We start from the raw sequence: 24,448 nt of genomic DNA, 5'->3' as shown, positions 1-24,448 counted from the left end.
ATATCCTTGAAATGAATGCCAGGCTTTCTCTTTTTCCTCAGACCAAAGTCTTTCTCTCTTTTCCTGGTCAGGTGTTTTCTGTTTGTGTTTTTAGCTGTTTTTCTGACAGCCGGGAAAGAGGCAGACATTCTCTGTAGTTGTTTTTCTTGTGGCCAGCTTGCACACTCTCTATTGGTTTTGTCTTATTAAGCAGCGTTGTGTTCGGCGGTCAAGTCACAAACCTCACTGTTTTCATGTTGTTGATTTTGAATTCAGTTTTAACAACCTTTAAAATTGAATTTGTTTTCCCCTGCATCTGTGGAAGCCGTGTTCTAGTTCCAGCAATAACCCAGCCCTCTTTCCCTTTGGCTTTGCGGTCAGGCAGCTGTTGCTCTCATGTTTGTTCTTTTGTAGCAGTCATCCTGGCTCTGCAGTTAGCTTGTTTGTCTCTGTCAGCCATGTTGTGTTAGCCTACCGCTGGAGGCTGAGGTCTGTCCTCCACTGGGTTGTTCCTCCCTTGAGGTCAGGGCCTGAGTCAGAGGCCTGATTCCGTCACCCCAGGTTACCAACTCACTACTTCCTGTCCAGAATATACAATGAGAGGCGATGGTGGCTGAGGGCAAGATGTTCCAGGCCCTGTGAGTGTGTGTGTGCATGAGCATGTCTGTGTTGTGTTATTGAAAAAAAGAGTAATTGTAATCTAGGCCGGAAATCTCTTCTGTTTTTTATTGCCCTGGTTTGACAGAGAGCCCAGAGGAGTGACATATCCTGTCTTCATATCCAGAATTGTCATTTTCACATACAGTATGCGATTGTACTGGCCACTGGCATCTGTATTCAAAACAAAACATATTTGTTCTTGTGGCAGCACATGATCTTCAGAACTAGAATTACCGACATACCTCCACCAACCTGTCATGTTGCAGTTTACATCCACGTCTGTGCAAAATGTCATCACTTCATCATCTTATCCTTTGAGATATTTGTGTGAAATTCTTGAGTTATGACCTAAAAGCATGTTTTGTGAGTTCACAGTGACCTTTGACCACCAAATTCTAATCAGTGGATGTTTTTGTCTAATGTGAGGAAATTCCCTCCAGGCGAGATTTCCAAATCACGAGAATGGTACAGAGAGAGCTCACAGTGACTTGACCTTTGACCACCAAAGTTCTAAAACTAGGCGTTCCTGTGGTATCACATTTGAATGGTGTGGAGGAAGGTACGGACAACCCGGAGATGTAATGCCTCCGGCGACGGCTGTTGCTGGCGCAGAGGCATAAACATACGTTTGGGCCTTGGATAGCAAAGTCAGGCATAAGTCTTGAAAGACTAATATTTGATAGTTTTGGGCACTTTGGACAATCCCTTTGGACAAGTTATGTTAGCAAACATTGGCATATTTACACATCCAGTAGACATGGAGCAACATTAGCAGTAGTTTGCTTTTGCTTCCAGCCGATGAATGTGATTCCAATAGTTCCTCTCCTTTTAGCTCTGGTTTGGTCTCCACCAGCTCTTGAGGGAATAGCTCCGTAGCTGATAAATGCGACACTATGTTTGCAATCCAGTTGCAGCAAGCTGCCTGCTGCAGCTGGAAATGGCTGATGACAGCAGTGGAGTGAACCCAAAACCAAAGCAATTAAGTAAAGCATGGAAAAACACTCCATGGAACTGAAGAGGACTGCAGAATAGAGTGATCATTATGAGGTTTTCATCACTACGAGGAACACCTTTCACACCACACAGTCATTTTATCTACCGGTAATATAAGGACATCGATTAATGCAGCTTTAACATCGATGCAAAATGTGTCCTTTAACACGTACTTACTTAAGTTAGCCTTAAGATAATGAATGAAGTCACTGTGGCATCAGTGGTTTGGAGGTTATCTTAGGAAACTGAAAAAAAAAAGAACCCGACTGCTGTTCATTTCTGGGAACAGATAAGAAAAGCACAGATGAGGGTCATTTGGCCTGGATGGCTTTCTGGTACAGTCCGTCCACACTATTGTGGAGTTATCAGACAGCACCTTTAATAAGACCTGGAAACATGAATGAAAGTCGATTGTGTCCGTCTTTGACACGTCACTTTCTAAGTCAAACCACAGATTAATCAACCACGTTGTGTCTAATTACAAACTTCATTAAAAAGGTTTTGTTCTGACTTTGAAAACATTCACATTCAGCGGAGTCATTTCCGGAAGTGATTTAATGAAATCATTTTCAGTAAGATGCCTTCAAATGACTGTTTTGCAACCAATGCGTATTGTGAAGGTTGTATGTTTGAAGGAGTGATTATGATAAGCTGTTATTGCTGTTTTCAATGAAGTGAACTGAGTCCGAAGTCGCTGACATTGTGACATCATTTAGACGACCACAACGTCAATCATGCCTTACCTGAGGTGAAATGAATAAAATGAGCAGTTGTTGGACGAAGTTTGGCAGATGGAAAAATTGCAGGCATTCCGTTAAATTGACAGTCTGTCCAGGTCAGCGGGGCGGTGAGGCTATGTCTCGGGTCAATAGGTTGTTGCAGACCTGGCCGGCTGGCAGATAAGGAGAGAGATGGTAGGAGAAATAGGCATCAGAGCGCAGACTGTAATAGCTGTCTGCTCTGGCCTGATGAGGTGGCTGGGGAATAGAGCCCAAGGATGCCTGAGTGTGTGTGTGTGTGTGTGTGCTTTGACTGATGGGGTGGCGAGGAATAAGACGGCAAAGGAGGAAGGAGAGCTGTACGTGCGTCCACTTAGTACATGTGTGTCTGCATGGGCGTGCCATGTAGTGCATGTGTGAATGGCAGGGGTCTGATGAGGTGGCCGTGGTGAAAGGTGATAGGGCCGGGCTGTGTAAATGATGGCTGATGTCTCTTGAAAGTCTATTTAGCCAGAGTAATGAAGTGCGTCTGCCAGGGGAAGAATATGAGGGACAGGCTCGGAGGCTCAGACAGACAGCTAGGTCACCTCACTCAAACTTGTATGAAGAGAAGAGGAGAGATAGACGAGATGATTCGGTTGTAATGACTCCTATTCTGTTCGTCTGCCAAGGAGGCACCTTGGAGGACAAACAGATCAGGTCAACTCACAGCCATTGATAGAATGTCAGTCTGCACCTGCAGGTCGCCTGGCTTGCCCTGCGAAGTCAACACGTCTGCCTATACTTTCTCTCTTTAGTAGCACTAGAGCTGGGTATCTAACCTCAACATCTTTAATATTTCAAGTGCTGAGATTCAAGCTGGATCATTCAACCATGTCACATGGTCCACGGCTGCATCTCACTCCAAATAACGCTGGTCAGTGAACCTTGAGCTTCCAACATTTTATAATCAAAGATTGTCAAGAACTGTGCCCTTGGCATCGTAAACAGTGAAATATCTGAAGTTGACATTGAATGCTTCGGCAGATTTTTTTAATTGCTTGCTGATTATTTCAGCGGATATTTACTCTGCTTTGGTACAAATGTGCAGGTTTTGGCACCCATATAAAAGCTGTTTTACCTCGTCCTAGGGAACCACTACATTACAGCTCATGAGGGAGCAAGGTGATGAGAGCCTTGGTACCATTATGTTAATATTGTGGAAATTACACATTTCTTGATAACAATGAGAACATTTTGAAAATGATGTTTAATTATGTAGGACTTAACAGTCATGCCCACTTCACACAGCGATGGGCCACATTTCTGTGAGAAAGAAGGCAGGGCTTTCTCCCTCCTGCTCTCTTTTCTTCCCACATTTACAAATGTCAATATCCCGATGTACAAATGAGCGCAACACAATGAATCCCTTCTGAAAGTGCCCCCATTATCCCCATTTAAACAGTAATTGCATCCTGCTCCTCTTCAACAGGCAGGCTTTTCACGCTGGTTTCAAGTGTGGTGGTTCAAAACGACCATCAACACTTCTCAATTAGGTTAATCATAGGGCGAGAACATGAGTGTTATATGAGGGAAAGGTAAGGACCGAACAGCGGAGAATCAAACTACCAACAACATGGAAATAGTAGGGTAGCACTCAGATTACCTTCTCACATTAAGCAAGTTATGTCAGTGTAATTCTGTCAATAATAATAATAAATACAATGGTGCAACATCTTATTAGAGTCATAACTGGCTGGGACATTGACATGGCAAATAATTTAATGAAAAAGGGAATAATCAAGAATTCCACAGTATTACCCTGTTGTTACCAATCTATTACCCCTCATTACCTGTTAATACCAAGCTATTACCCCTCATTACCTGTTATTACCAAGCTCAATCAAGCTGACCTCTTTCTTTTTCTTTCTCTTTTTTTCATCCCCCATTTCCTGGTCCGATAAATGACTGCATTGTTTATGAGATTTTAATCAGAACCCAGAAGGTCGTTCATTCACGAAGGCAACCACCAGATAAGTCACATGCGCTGGTCACATGCATCTCTGCTTGTAAAAGAAGGCCATCTTGCAACAGGCACAAACAGATCTTCTCTGTTTCTAGGCTGTCAAGTGAGGGACTGCCTCCCTCATGACCCCAGACGTTTGCAGCAGTCTGCCTCCAGACTGCAGAATTCTTCTTCTTCTTCTTCTTCGTGTGTCTATGAACTTGTGCCAGGCCATGTAAAGATCACACTCGAGTGCAGGGGTGGGATTGGGATGTAGGGGGATGGTGATCAGGGATTAATGAAGGAAACGGACAGAAGGCTAGAGTGACAGGCGTCAGATACGTTTTTTGGTGAGCTATTGAGGTCAGGGAATGAGGAAAGTAGAGCACAACTATGGTGGTTACATCTTGGAAATCCATGGGATTCTTTTGGGATAGCTGAATGTTTTTTTCATGAAAATCCATGAGCTAAAAACAACAGTGAAATCAGCGGATATGCTCCGTGAGGACTTTAAGCAATGAGCAGGTTCTTGCTTTGATTAGACAAACGGTTCACAGCTTTTGGCCGTGAATGTTTGCACAGCACGTCTCCTCTGACTGTTACAAAGGAGCCGCTCTAATCCAAGTTTACAACATTATTTTTAGCCGTGCTGGCGGCATGGCTCTAGGGATGACAATGTCGCTCCTTTTGGTCAATTAGTTGGTTCATCGCTTTGATCCCCTGACTTGTCCTCTGTTCCACCAGCAGGTTGACATTTCATGGCTTCAAGTGAAATGTCTCAACAGCTATTGGATGGATTGCTATGTTGAATCTATTCAATTGGTGAATACATTCATGTCCACCTCAAGATGAATTGTTATTGCTTTGTTGACTTTTCAACTAACGAAAAATCAGGTAAAAGTTTTGAATTCAGCCAATCCTTAGTGTTATAACCGGATACCTGCAAAGCTAATGTCCTCCCCTTCAGCTGCACTTTGTGTTTAGTGCTTCTTAGAAAATATTAGCATGCTAATGTGCTAAACTGAGCTGATGAAGCAGTAAACAAGTACACCTGCCGAAGCATTGTACTTGTGAGCGTGTTGTGATGCTTACGTTAGCATGTGGCTCTAAGAGCTACGTACAGCATACGTACAGCCTCACAGATGTGCAAGCATAGCTGTAGGCTTAGTCTTGTTTTCTGATCAGTTACATTTATTCTCAAGTGAACGCAACAAAACACACATTAGAAAACTTCAATGACACTGTTTATTTATCACCACTTGACCTGTGTGTGTGTGTGTGTGTGTGTGTGTGTGTGTGCAGTACTGTGCCCCTCACCATGTATTGTCTGTTTGTGTCCATATGTATCTGTGTATGCCTCTTCTGTATGATTGTAAAACCTTTGATATCTAGCTCGATTGTGATAGTCCCCCTTCCTGTACACGGACACATATTCTGCTAGTAAAAATACACAACAGGCCAAAACAACTCAACTGGTGTCTTCGCTACACACAATAAGGCCCAGCGTCTGTTAACCATGAAAAGAAACAATCAAATAAGAACATCAACTTAATCCTCGGTGGGAGTGAACGTGTTTGCTGTCTCGGCTGAAATACTCCTCGTTGTAATCGATACGTCTTGATTTTGTAGCACTTGGTATTATTCGATTGAACGACATTATGAGGTGTAGAAACTAACCAATGGTTACAGTTTTTTGAAAAAAAGTATATTGTATATATATATTTATATATATAGTTATATATAGATTTATGTTCATTATAAGCTTTTTAAAATAGCACAGTAAACACTTTGCACACATGATAAAAACCACTGAGTGTGTCTGATTGTTTATGTATAGGCCAATGGCATCAAGGAAACCGCATCCTGATTAAGGCTCATTTCACTTCATCCGCAGTCAGCTCAGGAAGGAACGTGAGAACTTTGAGTCACTAGTTTAGAAGTGAGAACATTCATTTGTGATATTTTATTGATAATCTAAACATTAAGATTGTTTCATCTGCCCTTTTTCTACGCAGTGTATTGGTTAACATCTCCTTCCTGAAGTGGCTAAGCTTGAAAGAGGACTGAACCCGGCTCTGGACAGCATGTTCCCGTCTGTAACGGCAGGCTGGAATACTTTAGAGTCTGCACACTTTAACCACACAGAAATAACAACAGAAACGTAAAAGAGAAGTTATATAAAGACAGTCAAGTCAAAAAACCGGAGATACAGAATTTATAATACTGCACATCATCTCTGCTCATCCCATTTCCTTCATTTTTTTGTCATTTTAAACCTGTACAACACCTGCTCTCTCTTTCTCTTCCTGTCTAATTGACGGTCTCTTACTTCCTCGCTGGCTCTCAGTCTCCATCTTTTCCCCAAACAGTCTCTGTACAGTTGGCTTAGCGGTGACCATAGAAATAGCTAAAGGGTTCCATGTGACATTGGTTGAAGTTTGTACAGAAACATTAGTTTTTTTCTTTATGTAAACAGGCACACAGATCTCTAGAGGCTAACTCCTCAGTCCCAAAGAAACAACCCACCTCTACCAGTTAATCGCTCCCTCTTCTTCTTCTTTTGTATTCCGCCGTTTGTTTTAGTTCCTGTCTGCTGATGACTTTATAATTTTCACATGTCGAGTATGTCGGCCCCGTTCTCAGTCCTGCTGAGAGAAATAAGGCCTTGGATTGCTCCTCAGATATCTAGAGGCGAACAGCTACTCAGTATTTAGTTCTCCTCTCCTCCCCCGGCGACCACTGCCAAGGCTTTGTTACAGTTCGCCACCCAAGATAATGTAGCTTAACCAAGGTTGCTGTTGTCCAGGTTGCTGTTTGTGTAGTTTTATGTCGCTGTCTCCAGCATCAGTGTTGGTGGTCGAGCAGAGAAATTCATGCCGTCTCCGAAAGGTCTACGTGGAACGAGCTAACAAATCCTTTTGCGGGCTGAAAAGACAAGAGAACACACTCAATAAGACGAATGGCACCCTCTCCCTCGAGACTCTTTAGTGACACAATCGGCTCGAAATACCATCTCTTGAAGGATACATGCCACAAAGGACTGTGTGTGAAGTTATTTATATACCCTAAAGGCTGGTCCTTGTAGTGTAATGGTGAAACTAATTTGGGAATCGGGTGAAAACATGTCCATCAGTGGAGATAAAGGTTAGAAATTTGGTGGCTACATAATGCATGCGTAGAAAATACACAGAGCACTAATTGCTTCATTAATTATCTATAAATGGATCATTAAATATGTATAAACCCTTTATCAAGGCAACCCTACTGATCAGAGCACTGCCATAGCCAGTAGTAGCACATGCTGCTATTTTTATAAGTAGAACATGATGCCAATTGGTTAATAGAGCTCAGCCTCTGGGACTCTTCTCATCTCCTTTACAGAGTGATGAACAACAGAACCTTTGCCGTGGCAAAGTATATTTCTAAAGAGTGGGAAAAATGGGTGAAATTGTAAATCAAAAAAATAAAGTGAAATATAATATGGTGGAGAGTTTTGGACAGAGGAGTATGGAGTGCATTTATCCCAACCCTTCGAGGCAGACGGGAGGAGCAGACACGCAGGCTGCTATATTTGGAGCGAGCTCGTGCACCTAAAGGCTAAATACAAATTATGTCTCAAACAGACCTGATGTGCAAGAGGAAAAATTACTTGGCTTCGTTTGCTAAGTTGCAAACAAAGAACAAAAAAAAGCAGGTTATAGCGGTCGTCGTTTACCTGAGAGACAGTCGGCATGCAGTATCATGAAGGATGGTGGTTAAGATGGTGGTGACTGGAAATGACTTCTCTACTCAATGTGTGTATTGAATCCATCCTCGACTCTTAGAGCTCATAGAATATTCATGTTACGTGGGAGCTTGGAAAGCATCCTGCCGTCATCTCTAAGGAATCTCATTCTGCTTCTTTAGAATTTCAAGCTGGAAACTACATTACCAATATATATCAAAATCATTCATGTGCCAAATGAAGCTTCCCTTAATATATTGAAATACTTTCCCTCTTCTCTTGCACACAAACTTGTGAGTGTGACTTCTCCAACTGCAGAATCTTGACCTCGGTGTTGACAGCCCACCTCTCCCCCCCATCTTTATGTCGAGTATTGATCCACAAGCAAGCGAGTATAGATACTCGACACTTCCTTTTTAGAACAAAATGGACTTCAATCCTTGTGAAAAAGACGACGCGTGGGTTGTGCGTTTCACCTTTCGAGCTATTCAGTAGGGAAGCCATCGTGCTCGAGCAGAACTCCGATGTTAAGCAAATGGAAAATAAAAGATGTCCTTTCGAACATGAGATGATCTATCCTTCATTTCCTCAGAGCATGTATTAAACCATAAACGGCGTTTAACTGTAGCTGTGTGAAGAGGTAAGGAATATAAACATGAAGTGTGCTTGTGTTGGTGACCTTTACTTATATGAGCATCAGATACAAAAGGCTGACAGGAGAGGATTCTGAGGGGGAATTTAGAGAAAGGCGAAAAAGGGGCAACAGCAGTTTAAAATGTGTCCAATTCAATGTTTGTTTATTTTAATAATTAGTCACATATGTACAGACAGTATTTAGCGTTAGAAAAGGTAAGGTTGAAGTTTTCAGAGTGGGTTTTGGAGAAGTGGAGTTAGCAATAATAGATTACATTTTACATTCGGTGAGATAAATTCAAATTTACAAAGTAAAAACAATACAACAAAACAAAAAGTCATAGTTTTTAAAACTCTTTAAAAAATATAAGAAATAAACGTTGATGAGCAAAATAAAAAGCCCAGATCAGAATCAAAGGGCAGATTGATCGTCCCCTCCTCTAGTCTCTGTACTGGACCAGACCGAAGTCGTAGGGTCCCAGTGAACTTTCATACTGATACTCACAGAGAAAGGTAGCTTTGTACGGCAGGGTCCCCCTATCATACTCTTTCCTCTCTAGCGTGCTGGAGCTGTACTGCTGCTGTTGCTGATGGAGGTGATGGTGAAGGCTGTGGTGTGACTGTGACCTTTGACCCTCCTTGCCAAAGGTGGAGAATGACCTATCGTTGAACGAGGCGGCGGTTGAGGTCATGGTCAGTTGGTCGGAGAGGTTGACGGAGGAAGGTACCTCAGTGTCGGGCAGGGTGGCGTCCATGCCGGGGACGTGTAGGTTGCTGCGGTAGTCCGGCCCCTGGCGCCCGTCAGATGGCACAAAGGATGGCATCCAGCAGCGGTCAGAGTGGCCCAGGGCCTTGCACTCCTCCGTGCAGTTGGAGAACAGGTCAGCTCCTGCAGGACACAAAGGTGGGAATGTGAATGGAAGATTACAGAAATGCAAGAGGGAAAAACGAAGAGGAGGCACAAGAGAAGAGGTGCAGATATTTGGAGTGGATAGGCAAGATGCAGGAGGAGATGAGAGAAAGAAACCAGAAGAGAGAACACAAGTTTGTAATCATTTGCCAATGTCGCAAGCAGAAAAAGTGCAGCAAAAGCTATTCATCAAAGAGACAAGGCCAACATTGATGAAGCGAATTGTTTGTTTTCCTCTTCACCTCATTCATTCCCAATGAAATGTGCAATCACAGTGATGTGGTGAAAACATTTCAGCCTCTCTCCACGTCAACATCTTCAGACTCACGATTGATTCCCAAACACCAAGAGGCAAAATGTGAATCCATATTCCATCATCCTCACGCACAAATAAAACACAATTACCTTAAAAAACCAACAAAACACTCACTGGCTGCTGAATCTTACTCTCATGTCAATCATTCCTACAAATTGACAAAGTGTGTAATTGACATAAAGATACTGCCAAAAACAAAATATCAACATAAAAAAGGTTAAATTAACATCTGAAATGATATAATAGAATAACACACGCAGTCCTGCAAACACATGATCCACATGAAAGACGTACCGGTTATGTTAATGACTTCCTCTTAGAGAGAATAAAGAGAGGAGCGCGGGGACGGGGGAAGAAGAGGACGGGAGCCATTATGAAAGGAACAAGAGACATGAACAGAGTCATCATTATAATGAGTCTCTGCAGCCACTCTCTACTCGCGCGCAGATTGGATTTGTAGTTTTCCCGGTTTTCCAGTTAAGCGCCATGTGGGAAAGCGTTGTTGGCGGAGATCAAAGGAGGAGACGAGCTGTTTAGGGTCATACGAGGAAAGCGATACATCAGCAAACAGGCACAAGAAAAAGAGCGAGAGAAACACAAAAAGCAGACGATCTGTAATTCCCTGAGGCTGAGAAGGCTTCAGATCACAGGGTCCACTTCCACAAATCTATTCTACCGATAACACCACTGCTCCTCTATCACTAACAGCAGCCCTGCGCACACACACACACACACACACACGCACACACACACATATTGTAATGTCAGCATATACATATCAATACTAGGCTAAAGAGTAAGTAGTATTGAAAGTTATAATTACAATAAATCAATACAGCCATCCCAATAAAGTAATATGATGACTTAATATTGTCTGCCACGAAGGCAGTAATAGTCATCGTTGTGATGTTTTGAAGCAAGACACAGGATTCACTAGTTCTATCCAATCATACGCTAACCTCACCAAACGCGTCTTTGTGTTGTGCGTTTTCATTCACCTGCATTTGCTGGGTGCTCATCTCCGACCCTATCTGCCATCACATACGACAGTAAAGAGCTGGGTCTGTTCTTTAAGGCCTTCACACACCAGCGACCTTTCCTCTGTGCGATGAATTTGCACGTGAATAAATTGAACACACATATTAGGCAATAAAAAAGGCGCTAGGGCAACTTTCCTGAGTTTTCAAAATGCTAATAAAGGCATCAATTAATGACATTATGTGGACGTATTCAGTAAAAAAACAACACAGAAGCTCTGCGAGTCGAACCACGACAGCGAGCTTAATTCCGTTCTTACCTTTCACAATAAAATATAAAAAATAAAATAGCTTACAGTTGCTTCAGAGTGCCCCCCCCCCCAGCTCTGAAACAAAAAATGCAATCTTAAAACTAATTATTGAAGACCACAAATATGCTGAATGTTGTTTTCAACATGTCCGACCACAACATTTGAGAAGACTTTTAAATATAATTCAGCATCAGAACAGCCACCTCTCATAAAAGCAAAGCTTTGAATTGATATCATATGTTGTGTATTATGCCTTCCACATCCATGCACATGTAAATATCATGTACTATTAACAACAGCACTGTCCACACATTGTCTAAGACCTACCACTGCGGCTCTGTTTTGTGTTTGTTTCCATTGTGTGGATGTAATCGTGCTGCTCATTCAGGCCTCACGGGGAGCGAGACAGGCAACAAAGACTGTGCAGTGGCCAGTGGAGACACGAGGCCCACAGACAAGGGACAGCGAGGGCCAAACAGACGGGGGAGTCACAGATTTCACAGACAGAGACAGCAGGCAGCAAGACTGCAAGAAGCATAAGGAAGGAGAGGGAGACCCGGGCAATGGCAGATGGAGAGAGCAATGGCCAGATAGACAGTGGAAGACCTGGACCTCACAGAGGGGCACGGGTGAGGGTTAGATAGAGAAGGTACCTTAAGTATCAGAAATGAAAAGAAATCTCCAATTTAACATTAGCTTTCATGTATTTTTAAGTTGTAGCACCATCACATCTAACTCTCAGGGTCGTGTGGGGCTGCAGGCTGTTCCGGTTTAATAATGACTAAGAAGAAACCTGTGATCACGCTGAGAAGAAAACCAAGAATCATCTGCAGAAGTAGATTTGGACATCTGTAAATGCTCATTGAGATGTTGAGTGGCATTTACCCTCTGATTTATCCCTGAAACTAATGTATGTATCGTCTTTAGATGTTGGGGGCATATAAATCAAAGTGTTTCTGTTAATCCCCACCTCACAGTTAGCCTTCAGCCTTTTAATGGACTTCTGGCTAATTAAATTCCTCCTCGGACACATGAGGGTGTAGACCTCACGCCCTCGATCATCTCTGTGCTGTTACCGGTGAGGCGGTTTGTCGCCACAATGCTTCTAAATGTACAAACAAATCATCTGAAAGACTGAAGCACAGGTGCAAAACCAAGCGCACACGCAGCTATGCAGGAAGCAAATATGCATACTAATAAAGATAGAGTAAACGTGGAAGGATTAAGAGAAAGAGCTGTTTGTTCCATACTCCTTATATCTCAGTATATTAATCAGCAGGCACAGGGGCATATTGTACTCTGGAGATGCTGTATAAATATAGTCTGCAGCATTCACCTTTCACCGTAAATCAGGCTCGGAGAAGCTCTTGTCACTGGCTTCCAAACTACTCGGTGATTTTTGCCTGCCGGCTCACTCTTAAAAAACAGCGACATCAACACATATGTTTGCAAACACACACTTAAAAATACTCTCTTAACACCAAGATATGTAAATGTGGCAAGTAAACAGACAGACAGGCCGTGTGCACATGACACCCAGTGGCTGTTGATTCCCGTGAAGCACCTTTCTCTTCCTCGGGCAGAAAGCAAAAACAACAACCAAAACAGTGACTGGCAATGACAGGCCCTGCCAGCAGCCCCATCTCTCATCGTGACCTCATCAGACAGGAAGAACACACACACACGCACACACACGCACGCACGCACACACGCACGCACGCACGCACGCACGCACGCACACACACACACACACACACACACACACACACACACAGGGAGACGTAAACGGCGCTACACAATGCAAACAATCTCCTTGCTAATAAGCAATCAGTACTTCTGTTCGTTTTTTCCCATTACATCTCAGAGTGTTTCCGAAATCCCACATCGTTGTGATTTGACTAATTGCGTTGCCTGACATACATCCAGCAACTGGGAGTGGAGGCAATGAGGGAAACAAATCCAGAGAAAACAAGAGTCCCGTGTTTGAATTGACTCTGTGGGTATATATCTCCCTGCACTCATCCGTCCGTCTGTCTCCGTCTCTATTAGTCCCTCTGTGTCTATTTCCCGTCTCTTTATTTTCACACTTTTAATCCTCTCTTTATCTCTTTTTCTCTCTCTAAAAAGAAAGAAAGAAAGAACGATTCACAAAGCCATCCTCGTCCCCCAGGTAGAGGGTGTCTTCAATCCCTGCCTCTGTTTTTCATCTTGTCCTCCACTGTTCCGGAGAGAATACAGACACAAAATGTCAATATTTGGACAGCAGCTCGGGACGGCAGGGGAGTACCACAGCTTCCTCAGGCTGGCCAGTGAGGCTGTGATGAGTAAACCAGAGACCTCCCAGGGCCCAAACAGAGAAAGATGGCTCCCACCATATCCAGTAATGACAGACAGAGAAAGAGTCTTTGAGAGGCAGCTACCATCTTCCATGTTTTTTAAACTGTGACTGAGCTGGCAAGGAAAGCCAAGATGGCCGTTTGGCCTGATTTGGCCTGATGACTCTTTGATTAATAATGCCCCTATAGTTCGATCCCTTTCATTACTTAGTCCTGACCCGACTTTGTCTTAGACATTCACTGAGACTTTACTTTTAAAGGATAATTCTGGTTTACAACAACCGTAGTATAATTTTCTGAGTTCTGGTCATCATTCCTATCTTTTCTTATACGATTGTGAGCACGGTGAACTACGTCAGACGGGGCAAGAAATGAGAGTCAGACCGGTTAATGGAGCTAACGCGTTGATCAGATTAACGAAACCATATCGTTGACTTTGTTACAGACAGGCCAGTGCTGTTAACCACCAAAATACAGGTCAGGATCATTTAGTAAGCTATATTAGAGCACTGTATGTTAGACCACATCTCTTCCAAATAAACTCTACACTTTATGTGTTTACTGGTGTTAGCTTATAGTTGCAACAGGAGCAGCGCACACAGATCAAACAGATCATTTTCCGCGGACAGGGTCGTGAACCGGTGATCTAAATCACTTTCTTTCTAAGTAAAACTAAAAGTGAGTACAGCCAGAATGTTGAGGACTATTCCTCACTTTGTAGGGAAACTGCAGTGGTGCGCTGCTGTTTTCTCTTCCAAATACATGTTTGCTAATGTGGGTCTTTGGTTAAAACTTGTGCCAGTTTGACTACTTGTGTCTCTTGCCCGGTCATACTTCTTTGTAGCCACATGACTGCATGCTAACATCTCAGCACAATGTTAAAAGTAAAAGGAATTTACCACCAATCCACATATTTATGTGACGCAAATGTGCACAAAAGTGATTCTGTTTCAGGTTGCGTTTCCCTTTAGAAGGCAGAGTAATTAAAGCTACGGGTCACACCTGAGTTTAATCTGAGCATCATCAACAGATATCTTGACATTGTGTTTTTCTGTAGGAATGTTAGCGTCGCAGCATCGATGGAGCAGATGTTGACTGATGGCTGAATCTCTGAGCAGAAAGGATATGTGTATAACTCATGGCCAAAGAGCAGATTCATGAGTCCCATGACTCATGCTTACAGATCTCTGCTTACAGCCTAAACTAACCTAGATATCCACGGCCCCTGTCTTACACAAGAAGAATGCATCTTTTTCACTTTTTGATCTTAAGTTTTTCACCTGATTTGAGTCCTGTGCCAGAAGGCCTGTGCCCTCTTTTCATCCATTTCATTGGTGGGAACACTCTGTGCTGTTCAGCTCATTCAGAAAGCACAGCCGTTTCATACCCAGCACACATTCATCAAGACACTCAGCAAGATGTTTGAGTGTACCGGTGATCATCACATTACGAGCTCTGATTGTGGGTCTGATTCATTTCCACACATCCTCTCAGTGATTCTGGAATCCACTCCTCCACACATCTGTATCATGTTATGAAGAGGCCAGATAAGGAAGGCATGTTGCAGGAAGTAGACGAGTCAATCAGTTAATCACATCGATTAATCTGGTCTTTTCTTTGCTATGACTTTTATTGATATTCAACAAGAGACTCAGCTTAGAAGAAGTCATGACATCTCCACCTGTTACACGCTAAATTCAAATTGATTGTTTTAATGAGGCAATGTTTTTATCCTATTTGCTGCGATAGATTTTTACTTTTTCATTTTACATTGAAATACGTGTGTAACTTTCTGCTGGTGGGGTTTTGAACACTTGAGTGTGCACATACAGTATACTGCACTTTCTGTTTACAGGTTTTACATGTTCTAGTCTCCTTGCTCCTTATTGGATGCTTTAAGTTGAGAGGAACATATGAACAAAAGTAGCATGTCCTGTGCTTGTTAACATACAGTACATCTGGGTATCTGGAGTGACTGCCAATCCACAAACTGGGAATCAAGACAACCCAGTAAGTCAACAAGCCATTCAGATACAGCCACCCATCTGATTATGTTCACCCAAGAGAACCATCTTTGCAAAGGTGCACCGTATTAGACAATAAGAGCTTAAAGCACAGGCGCTAAAACTGTGTTTGAGAAAGAGGGAGAATAGAGTTATATATATTCAGACAGACAGGCATGTAAACATGTTTTATGTTTAATGGATGTCACTTTCAGCTCAGTAATGCATGTTTAACTATTTTAACAGGCAAAATAATTGATCCAGAAATGTAAAATGAATAATGATAATAATAGCTCCTAATGTGCCTCTTTACAACAGAACTCAATATCTTCTCCTACATTAAAGGTGTTCTGCTCGTTGACCTCTTTGAGCTTTTCTTTTGTCACTATTTAAGCAACATTGTTGTATTTTTAAGCATTCAGCCTTTTTTCAATGTATTACGGTTGATAGTGAGCAAGGTCTCTTTATTTCTCTTTTCATCGAGAGCTTTCGATATAAACCTGACGTTTTTCTTTTTTTGGTCTCGTGGATCTTAGACGGAGGGATCACGGCTTCCAGTGCTGTCAGTATCTGGGGCCTGAGAGGAGGGTGTTTCACAACCCTGTGTGCTAAATTCATCTGACAGCTCCCTGACATGGGAAACTGCAACACGGTGCCCGCCACTAATTCATAATCAGCCATCTAATACACCGTTGCCACAGTGATTTAATTGTTCCATTTGTCACGGCTGTTGTTCTCACCAAAACAAACGTCATGATAATCATCGTTTCCAGTCTCCCACCCGTCACGCAGCCTTCCACAGCTGATTGAACGTTTCTGAGATGCCAATTTTTTTTTTCTGATGAATATTTAATCCTCTCTTATCTGTCGCCTTTTTTTTTGTTTTTCTTGCTCACGCTTGCCGCTATCTTCTACTAAGATAATGAGGGAAATAATGAGGGGAAATGGTGCCTAATTTGAATCAAGCAACCTAAAAAAAGGGAGTGTGGGGGTGTGGTTGTCAATCAATAGCGCGTTGGCTCCTGGCGCAGCGGTGCCTCACTCCAGGCACGTTTCAGAAAAGCCATTTGCCCACTTTTTAAAGGCATCCGGTGATATCCCAGCCTCACAGTGTCCCTTTGATTTAAAACCACGTCAGGAGACTTATTTGCTAAAGTGTCAGACAAGCGGCCGAGCGGGAAGCTACGGCAGGTGTAGTTGATGATATGCCAACTGGAAATGGTTTTTCCTTGATTTGAAATATTCTGAGGTGCACCAAAAGGGAGAGCGTGGCTGCGCGGTCCCGTGAGGGAACCTTGCCTCTAACCCTCCTTTGATAATTGCTATGCAAAGGTTCTAGAAATGAATTACTGATCAGCCGAGTGTTGCGGAGAGCCAGCGTGTTTGGGAGACAGAATGAAGGATGAGACCCTGCCACAAATCCCTGGAAGAGAATGTGTGTGTGTGTGTCAAACACACAGAATGCGGGAATGGCTGTCGGATCATGCCAAACATATGTGTGTGTGTGTGTGCGCATATGGATTTGCTTGCTTAAGCACACATCGCTACAAAAGTGCATAACAAATGCACGTGGTCTATACATAGTCTTGGCTCAGGCGGATTCCTTTTTGCTCTCTACCGTCTTTATGCTAGAGTGAAGAACATGCACTCAGCATTGAAGTCCTATAAGCGTCCCAACAGACCATAGCATACACCGATAACACAACCAATAACAGTCCCATCCCTATATAATGGAAGTTTCACATATACATAGAGAGAAATGAGCAATGGGCATGCCTATACAGCGGCAATATACACCTGGCATAGTGCCATTAGCTACCACTCTTAAACTGGATCTCATTCAAGCCCTCCAGAGCACCACCTCAAAGGAAAACTCCTTTTCAATATAGATATCATCCCCTCGCCTCGTTTCTCCTCCGCAAAACACACAAGCGGATTACATACAGGTATCATGTATCCGCCTACATATTAAATCATACAATGGTATACCTTCACACACACACACACACACACACACACACACACACACACACACTCTCTCCATCTGGTTTGGTTGTTTACCGAAGTCTGTGAAACCCAAGTGTCCCTCTTTCCAAATACCAGTCGTGTGATATTACCTCCCATGGAGTGGTAAGCTGTTCCCTTCTAAATTCAACATGAGGAACAAATGTTGGTTTCCTCGTAGAGAGTACAGAGCACAGAACCAACTACACTCCCAGGCCAGTGCCAAATGAGCATGCTCGGAGCCAGATAAAGCTGAGGAAACATGTTATTTGTTCATAAATGTGGTCCTTTAACTGTGCAAGCAAACCAGCAAGAGGGAATTCAAGGCATTGCATTTTAAAATACAGTCGCCGGCCAGAACATCTTGTCATCATGTATGTTTAACATACTATTTACTTATTAAAACCTTGTATTCTTGACAAATAAAGGGATGAGCCTTTGGACATCTTCCAGGTGTGCATTTCAGTCTTGCACAGATACACCTCCCCAGCCTGTTTGTTCTGCGGGGGCAGGCAGTGACACTGCCACTGCTGCATATTGGCTCTCTTTTTTGGCTCCGTTTATTAATAATACCAAACACTGTGGAGCCTGATGAGGACCATTCACTATCCTACAACACCCATCTAATCTGCTCTATTTGTATTCCCTGCACTGATATGATATTTGGCAGGCTCCGGTCTAGACAGGGGTCTTACATGAGCCGTGTGGAACAATCCCTCAGAAGGAAAGGGCAATTCAATATGAAATGAGATTTTGTGTTGCTCCACATTTTGTCTGACTCCACTTTGATCAATAAACAGGTACTAGCCTAATAGAATTTTAGAGAGAACAAGGCGAGGCTTAAGATAAAAAGTAAAGTCTTGTCTAAAAAAACTACTGCACTGTAAAATGTAGAAGACAGTCAGTAAATATACCTGAAGTGAAGAGAAGATTTTCCCTAATTCCAACGTTTTCTGTTTGCCTTAACTTATGCCAAAGCTTTGAAACATTTGGCCGACAAATCCAAGAGATCCAAAGCTGCTAACGTCCTTGATCAGCTGAAACTATAACCAACAAAGGCAGTACAACAGACCAACTGCGAGGCTGATTGAAATGCATCTCATTACATCAATTTAGCTCCCATGCCTTTTCCTCGCACTTGAGTGAACCTATTGATTTGAGTCACTAAAGCACTATAGACCTTAAACTGCCTCTGCGGTGAGTCGCTGTTCTTTCAGCACCACTTGGCGTTCGAAAGAGAGAAGGAGAACAGTGAGAGGGAGAGAGAGAAAAGAAATTTCCCCAAATATTCTTCCCTTTCACCCGGGTGTGAAATACAATCAACACCTCAGGGGCCTGCTCATGCCAGCCAGCCAGCAACACCGGAGCCCGGGCCTTTGCACACTCTCAAATTAAGGAAATTAAAAGTCACCGGTCCGCACCAACAATTCAGCATTATCACATTCACATTCGCAAACACTCACTGTGGAAGAAGCGGAGGGGAGGGGAGGGGAGGGTGTGTGAGCCCTGAAATGACAGTATAATTACGTGATGTGTGTGTGTGTGTGTGTTGGAATGGGGACCTACCGGCCGAATGACCCCGGTTGGTGGCATCGTGGTCACTGTCGCCTTGTTCGCTGTCACCGTGACCGCTGTCTTTGGAGCTGACGATGTCTGCCTCTTGGAATGCCGAACTGTAAGAGGCAGGGGAGGTGAGAGTGCAGACAGTCAGAGGAAAGAGACGGAGAGGTATGAAAAGAATGGAGGGGTCAGAGAGAGAGGTCGAGATACAATATTGAGAAAGGGAAGACGGAGAGGAGACGGGGGATTAGATGAGGGGGCAGAGAAAAGGAGAGAGGGAGAATCAGACATCAACACCGCGTTAATACAGTCACGGTGCCCGGCAAGAGGCTAAATTGGATGTTACACATAGCATGTAATGAAATCCAGCATTAGAGCTGTAATAGGCAATGCTATGTCAGTTATGGGAGTGATGCCAAATTGAAGATGAACGTTATGGATACGTTGGGAACCATGTAGCCTCTCAAAGCCACAATTATCGATGCAGAATATACGAGGCTCACACGGATGGATGTAATATTCAATTTTATAGATATGTGAATAACCTTGGTGCCATGAGTCCTATTGAATGTTACAGGTCCTCTGGTGGTGGCTGGTGTCTGCCTCACTAGGCTTTGCACATTGGTAATTATATGGTGTGTGTGTGTGTGTGTGTGTGTGTGTGTGTGTGTGTGTGTGTGTGCTTTTCAATACCTGTTGACACGTCTTGGTCTGTCCACCAGATAGCTGAGTTCTGCTCGTTGGTGTTTTGTCTAGAAAACCCAGAGAAACATATTTGATCACGTCTAATGCCAAGTAGGCACATTAATAAATACACAAGGAGGTTCACGCTAGATAAGAGGAACATAACGGCCAACATTCATTGGTTGTCAACATGTAACCGCAGCAGAAGAAGCTAAGGGCAGCGCAAGGTGGGGGGAACCGACAGTGCGCGCATCCACTAGGTGAGTGAGTGGGCGAGAGGAGACGAGAGTAGTGTGTTAGGGAGGCGATTGAATGCGTAAATGATTGAGCTGCGCGATGCTGAAACTGAACAACCTTTGTTCACGGTGCTGCTGTGCCGGGTCGTGCACGGAATACTTAACGCACAGGAAAGACAAGGCTGTGACTGGCTGTCTGGCTCCACTCCAGCCACACCGCAATCAACAGAAAGCCCCGAACTCCACAGCTCCCCGCGCAGAACGCACAGGCTGAACACAAAACAGGCCCGTTACGTTACTCGCCTCGTCCCTTCTCCTAGTAAGGTTTTCCACCGAAACTTTATAATCTATAATAAGGATACATCAACTAAATGTTGCTGTGCTTAAGAAGGCTGCTGGTGTAACCAAACAGTAAATATTTCACACAGAAATGCTCTCTTGGTGGGATTTTCCACTAAGTTTCTGACACACTTAAGCATTTGGTGTGTTTCCCCTTCACTAAATGTATAATTTGGACTATAAGAGCCCCACCATTCCTTTGGGGTAACCCAAATATGCAAAGGCTGCTGATTGCTCTTTTTGAATTCATTTTTCAACAAGAACTGCATAGCTTAATATATCAGTTAGATCAAAACTGCACCAAACAAAGAATAAAGACAATTTAAAAAGAGCTTTTTCCAACTTCGTGGTTTGACTGGAAAATGTATTTTATGCCCAAAATCATTTTGTCTCTCAATGCCTATTTGCACACGATGTAAAGGTTGATCTGATAGCAGTCTATTGCGAATAAAACTAAAAGGCCACATGAGATTCAACAATTGACATGTCCAATCACCATTACGCCTGACAATGATTAAAGACCACTGAGCAGAACAGCCAAGTCAATAGCCGATACCACTTCCATCCTCTCGGGGACTTTTGTTGCGCGTGACCTGAGTGAATAACACACGTCGACATGAAGCAGACACAGCTGTATTTCTGGGGGATCTTTAAAATTAGGTTAACCCTTCAAATCGCGGTTTTGTGCACTTTTAATACATCTGAAGCGGAGCCGTGGGCGATAGCAGCTGATTCGGGCTTTTCTTACCTCGTTAGAGAGAATACTGCCATTGGATATGATGTCCGGTTGTTGGTCACTGTAACCCGTGACTATGGCGCCGCAGGGGTTGGTGTGATCCGTGTCAGTGCTGCGGGAGGGGCTGCACGGTTTTAGGAACATCAGATCCGTTTTGGCGGACTCCGGTGTCAGACACACCTGGTAGCAGTAGGAGTTCTGGTTCTGGTGATGGTGGGAGCCGAAGCCCCCCCCCACGCCGCCCACACCAGACTCCTCCACGGGCACCTGCCCCACGGGCCCGACCCCTGACGTCACGTTGGTGCTCTGAACTAACATGATGTCAGATTTACTCAGCTTCTTCTGTTTCCGTCCTCGAGCGTGCCTACTACAGCACGAGCCGCAGCACAAGCAGCACTCACCGGCCAGCAGGCAAGTGTACAGGTTGAGCTTCTTGTCCTTTTGGCAGCGCACGGCCAGCACGATCATAGCCAGGAGGAAGATGAAAGACACGGAGCCCAAGGCGATGATGAGAATTAGGGTGAGGTCAAGGGAGGTCTCCTTTGCCTTGGAGGCAGAGCCTCGATCCCCACTGCGGCCTTCGACCACGCTGTCCACTAGCATTACACTCACACTCGCGGAGGAGGAGAGAGGGGGCTGCCCGTGGTCCCTGACTTCGATCAGCAGGTCGTAGAAGCCCTGCGGATCCCGCTTGGGAGAGATCCTGCGGGCTGTCCTCAGCTCCCCTGTCCTCCAGTCCATGCGGAACATCCCCATCTCGTTGCCCCGCAGGATGCTGTAGGACAGCCGTGCGTTCTCGCCATCATCCGCATCCATAGCCACAATGCGCGTGACCAAGTAGCCGGGCTCTGCGGAGCGCGGCAGGTGCTCTTTGGCTGTGCCGTTTTTACCGATGGGGGCTATAACAGAGGGAGCGTTGTCATTTTGGTCAACTATGATCACACTTACAGTGGTATTGGAGAAGAGCTCCGCAGCACCAGAGTCTTTCGCTTGGACCATGAAGCTAAACTCCTTCAGCTGCTCGTAATCAAAAGAGCGCAGCGCGTAAAGGTAGCCGGTGTCCTGGTTTATGGACACATACGTGTCCACAGACATGCCCTGTATGTCACACTCCAATATGGAGTAAGTAATAAGAGCGTTTTGTCCTACATCGGGGTCCAGGGCGCTCACGGCGTGAATGAAAGCACCGGGCACATTATTCTCAGTCACATACACATCATAAACAGCCTGCGTAAAACGGGGCGCATTGTCATTCTCATCGGAGACGTGCACTTTAATAGACTTGCTGGTGGCGAGCGACGGCTGACCCTTATCTTTGGCCTCCACGGTGATTGTGTAGGAATCTGTGTTCTCTCTGTCCAGCGGCCCGTCCGTCACAATAGTGTAGTAGTTTTTAAAAGACGATTTCAGCTTGAAAGGAACGTCTCCCAGTATCTCGCAGCTCATGTGTCCATTCTCACCAGAGTCCCGGTCTGAGACGCTAAAAAGTGCGATCACGGTGCCCGGGGCGTCCTGCTCGCTCACGGATTCAGTCACAGTGCTGAACCCGATCTCTGGTGTGTTGTCGTTCACGTCCACGAGTTTGACCAGCACTTTGCAGTGCGCGGGGACCGCATTAGCCCCCAAATCCTTAGCCTGGACATAAATCTGATGCGTGTTGCTCTCCTCAAAGTCCACCTCACCCGCCACCTCTATCCTTCCTGTTCTCGCGTCAATGTTGAATAAGTCCTTTATCCGCGGGGCGTTGTGACTGCTGAAAGAATAAACGATTTCCCCGTTTTGTCCCTCGTCAACATCCGTGGCGTTGAGCTGAATGATCAGAGTGCCCACCGGAGAGTTTTCCCGCAGGTTAACGGAGTACACAGACTGGTCAAAGGTGGGCGCGTTATCATTAGAGTCCAGAACTCTGACCACCAGGAGAGCCGTCCCGGTCCGCTGCGGGATGCCGCCATCCACAGCAGTCAGCACATAGCGGTGCACCGCCTGCTGCTCCCTGTCCAGCGGCTTCTCCAGCACCAGCTCCGCGAACTTATTCCCGTCGCTCTGCGTCTGCACGTCAAGGTAAAAATAGTTATTATTCGTTATGGCGTATGTGCTGAGCGCGTTTGTGCCCACGTCAGGGTCAAAGGCATTCTCCACTGGGAAACGGGTCCCGGGGACGGCGCTCTCCGATATCTCCACGGAAATGTCCGTCTCGGGAAAGCTGGGCGGATTGTCGTTGATATCCATCACCTCAATCTCCACGCGAAAGAGCTCCAGTGGGTTCTCCAGAAACACCTCCAGGTGCAATAGGCACGGGATGGTCTGCTTACAGATTTCTTCTCGGTCAATTTTCTCCTTCACCACGAGTGCACCGTTCTCTAAGTTCACCTCCAGATAAGGTGTCCGTGAACTAGGCACCGTTTGAAAGCGGCGAGCGGAAAGTTTGGTAATGTCCAGCCCCAAATCCTCTGCAATATTCCCAACCACAGAGCCAGGTTCCTGCTCCTCTGGCACGGAGTAGTGTAGCTGAGAGACCGCTCCATGCAGGATGGAGAGCAGGATTATTAACCAAATCATCTCCTCTCCCTCTCTCAAAGTGCACTTCAAGACGATTAAAAAAAGTGTTATTCCCTTTTCTTACAAGAAATGAGCATTTCCCATTTTCTCTGTCCGTAAAAAAGCAATGAAATAAACGGTAACAAAGCTGTCCGCTTGTGAAATTCCTCGCCTCTGCCTCGGGTCAGTGGAACATTGTGTCGTTTCAGCTGTGAGAAGCACAGCCATTTGATCCGAGCTTCCCTGTTTTAATCAATTCTGCACCGGTCTGTGAGTTTTTGGCGTCGGCGCAAACATTGCAGGCTGGCGCCAGGACGCAAAGCCAACACTCCCTGTGCACAGAACAGACTGCCCGTTCTTCACACAAAGTCACAGAACAACAGAGGAAATTCCACATGAGTAGAAAAAAAGAAGACAGCAAAAAGTCCTATTCACGCTCCGACGGAATCTATAACAAATGCAACTTCTAAACGAGCACTGGCGAATAACAGGACTTTCTCTCTATCTCGCTCTGAGAGGATGTAATCACTGCGCCTAAGCGCTCAAAGCGGATGATGTTCGCAGCTCGGCTTCTGTAAGGCGAGTGTGAGCAGCGGGGTTGGTTTTGCGCACAGCTCCTTTCCCCACCAGCCAATGGTATTCTCAAACACCGGGTGTAATGGCACCTGATTGGGGCTCTGCGACGCCAGCCAGAGAGCACACAATCGGGCCCTCATAACAAAACCAGTTAAGTGCGCTGCGCTCCTCCCGTTCTCTCCTCTCTCCTCCAGGCCCAGCCTCAGTTGTAGCAGCAACATTAAATGTTT

At 44.7% G+C, this 24,448-nt stretch overlaps 1 protein-coding gene across 3 annotated transcripts; it reads right to left on the bottom strand.

Moving 5' to 3' along the window:
- Positions 1-5,564: 5,564 nt before the first annotated feature.
- Positions 5,565-24,215, bottom strand: pcdh10a (protocadherin 10a). 3 transcript variants are annotated; one of them, XM_031864646.1, is made up of 5 exons: positions 21,117-24,215; positions 19,803-19,861; positions 19,116-19,222; positions 9,198-9,581; positions 5,565-7,260 (listed from the first exon to the last, which is right to left on the bottom strand). In XM_031864646.1, the coding sequence occupies exons 1-5, from the start codon at positions 23,661-23,663 to the stop codon at positions 7,241-7,243; spliced, it is 3,117 nt and encodes a 1,038-aa protein (XP_031720506.1). In that variant the 5' UTR covers positions 23,664-24,215; the 3' UTR covers positions 5,565-7,240. The 3 variants fall into 3 exon arrangements, with proteins under 3 accessions (XP_031720506.1, XP_031720507.1, XP_031720505.1); XM_031864647.1 differs by having other exon boundaries at positions 9,421-9,581; XM_031864645.1 differs by lacking the exon at positions 5,565-7,260 and having other exon boundaries at positions 7,268-9,581.
- Between the last annotated feature and the right edge of the window lie 233 nt (positions 24,216-24,448).

Source organism: Anarrhichthys ocellatus, unplaced genomic scaffold (genome assembly GCF_004355925.1).
Source record: "Anarrhichthys ocellatus isolate YVR2014 unplaced genomic scaffold, GSC_Weel_1.0 scaffold31, whole genome shotgun sequence".
Taxonomy (NCBI): Eukaryota; Metazoa; Chordata; class Actinopteri; order Perciformes; family Anarhichadidae; genus Anarrhichthys; species Anarrhichthys ocellatus.
The sequence above is the reverse complement of the archived record's forward strand: the minus strand, read 5'-3'. Positions and strand labels throughout refer to the sequence as shown.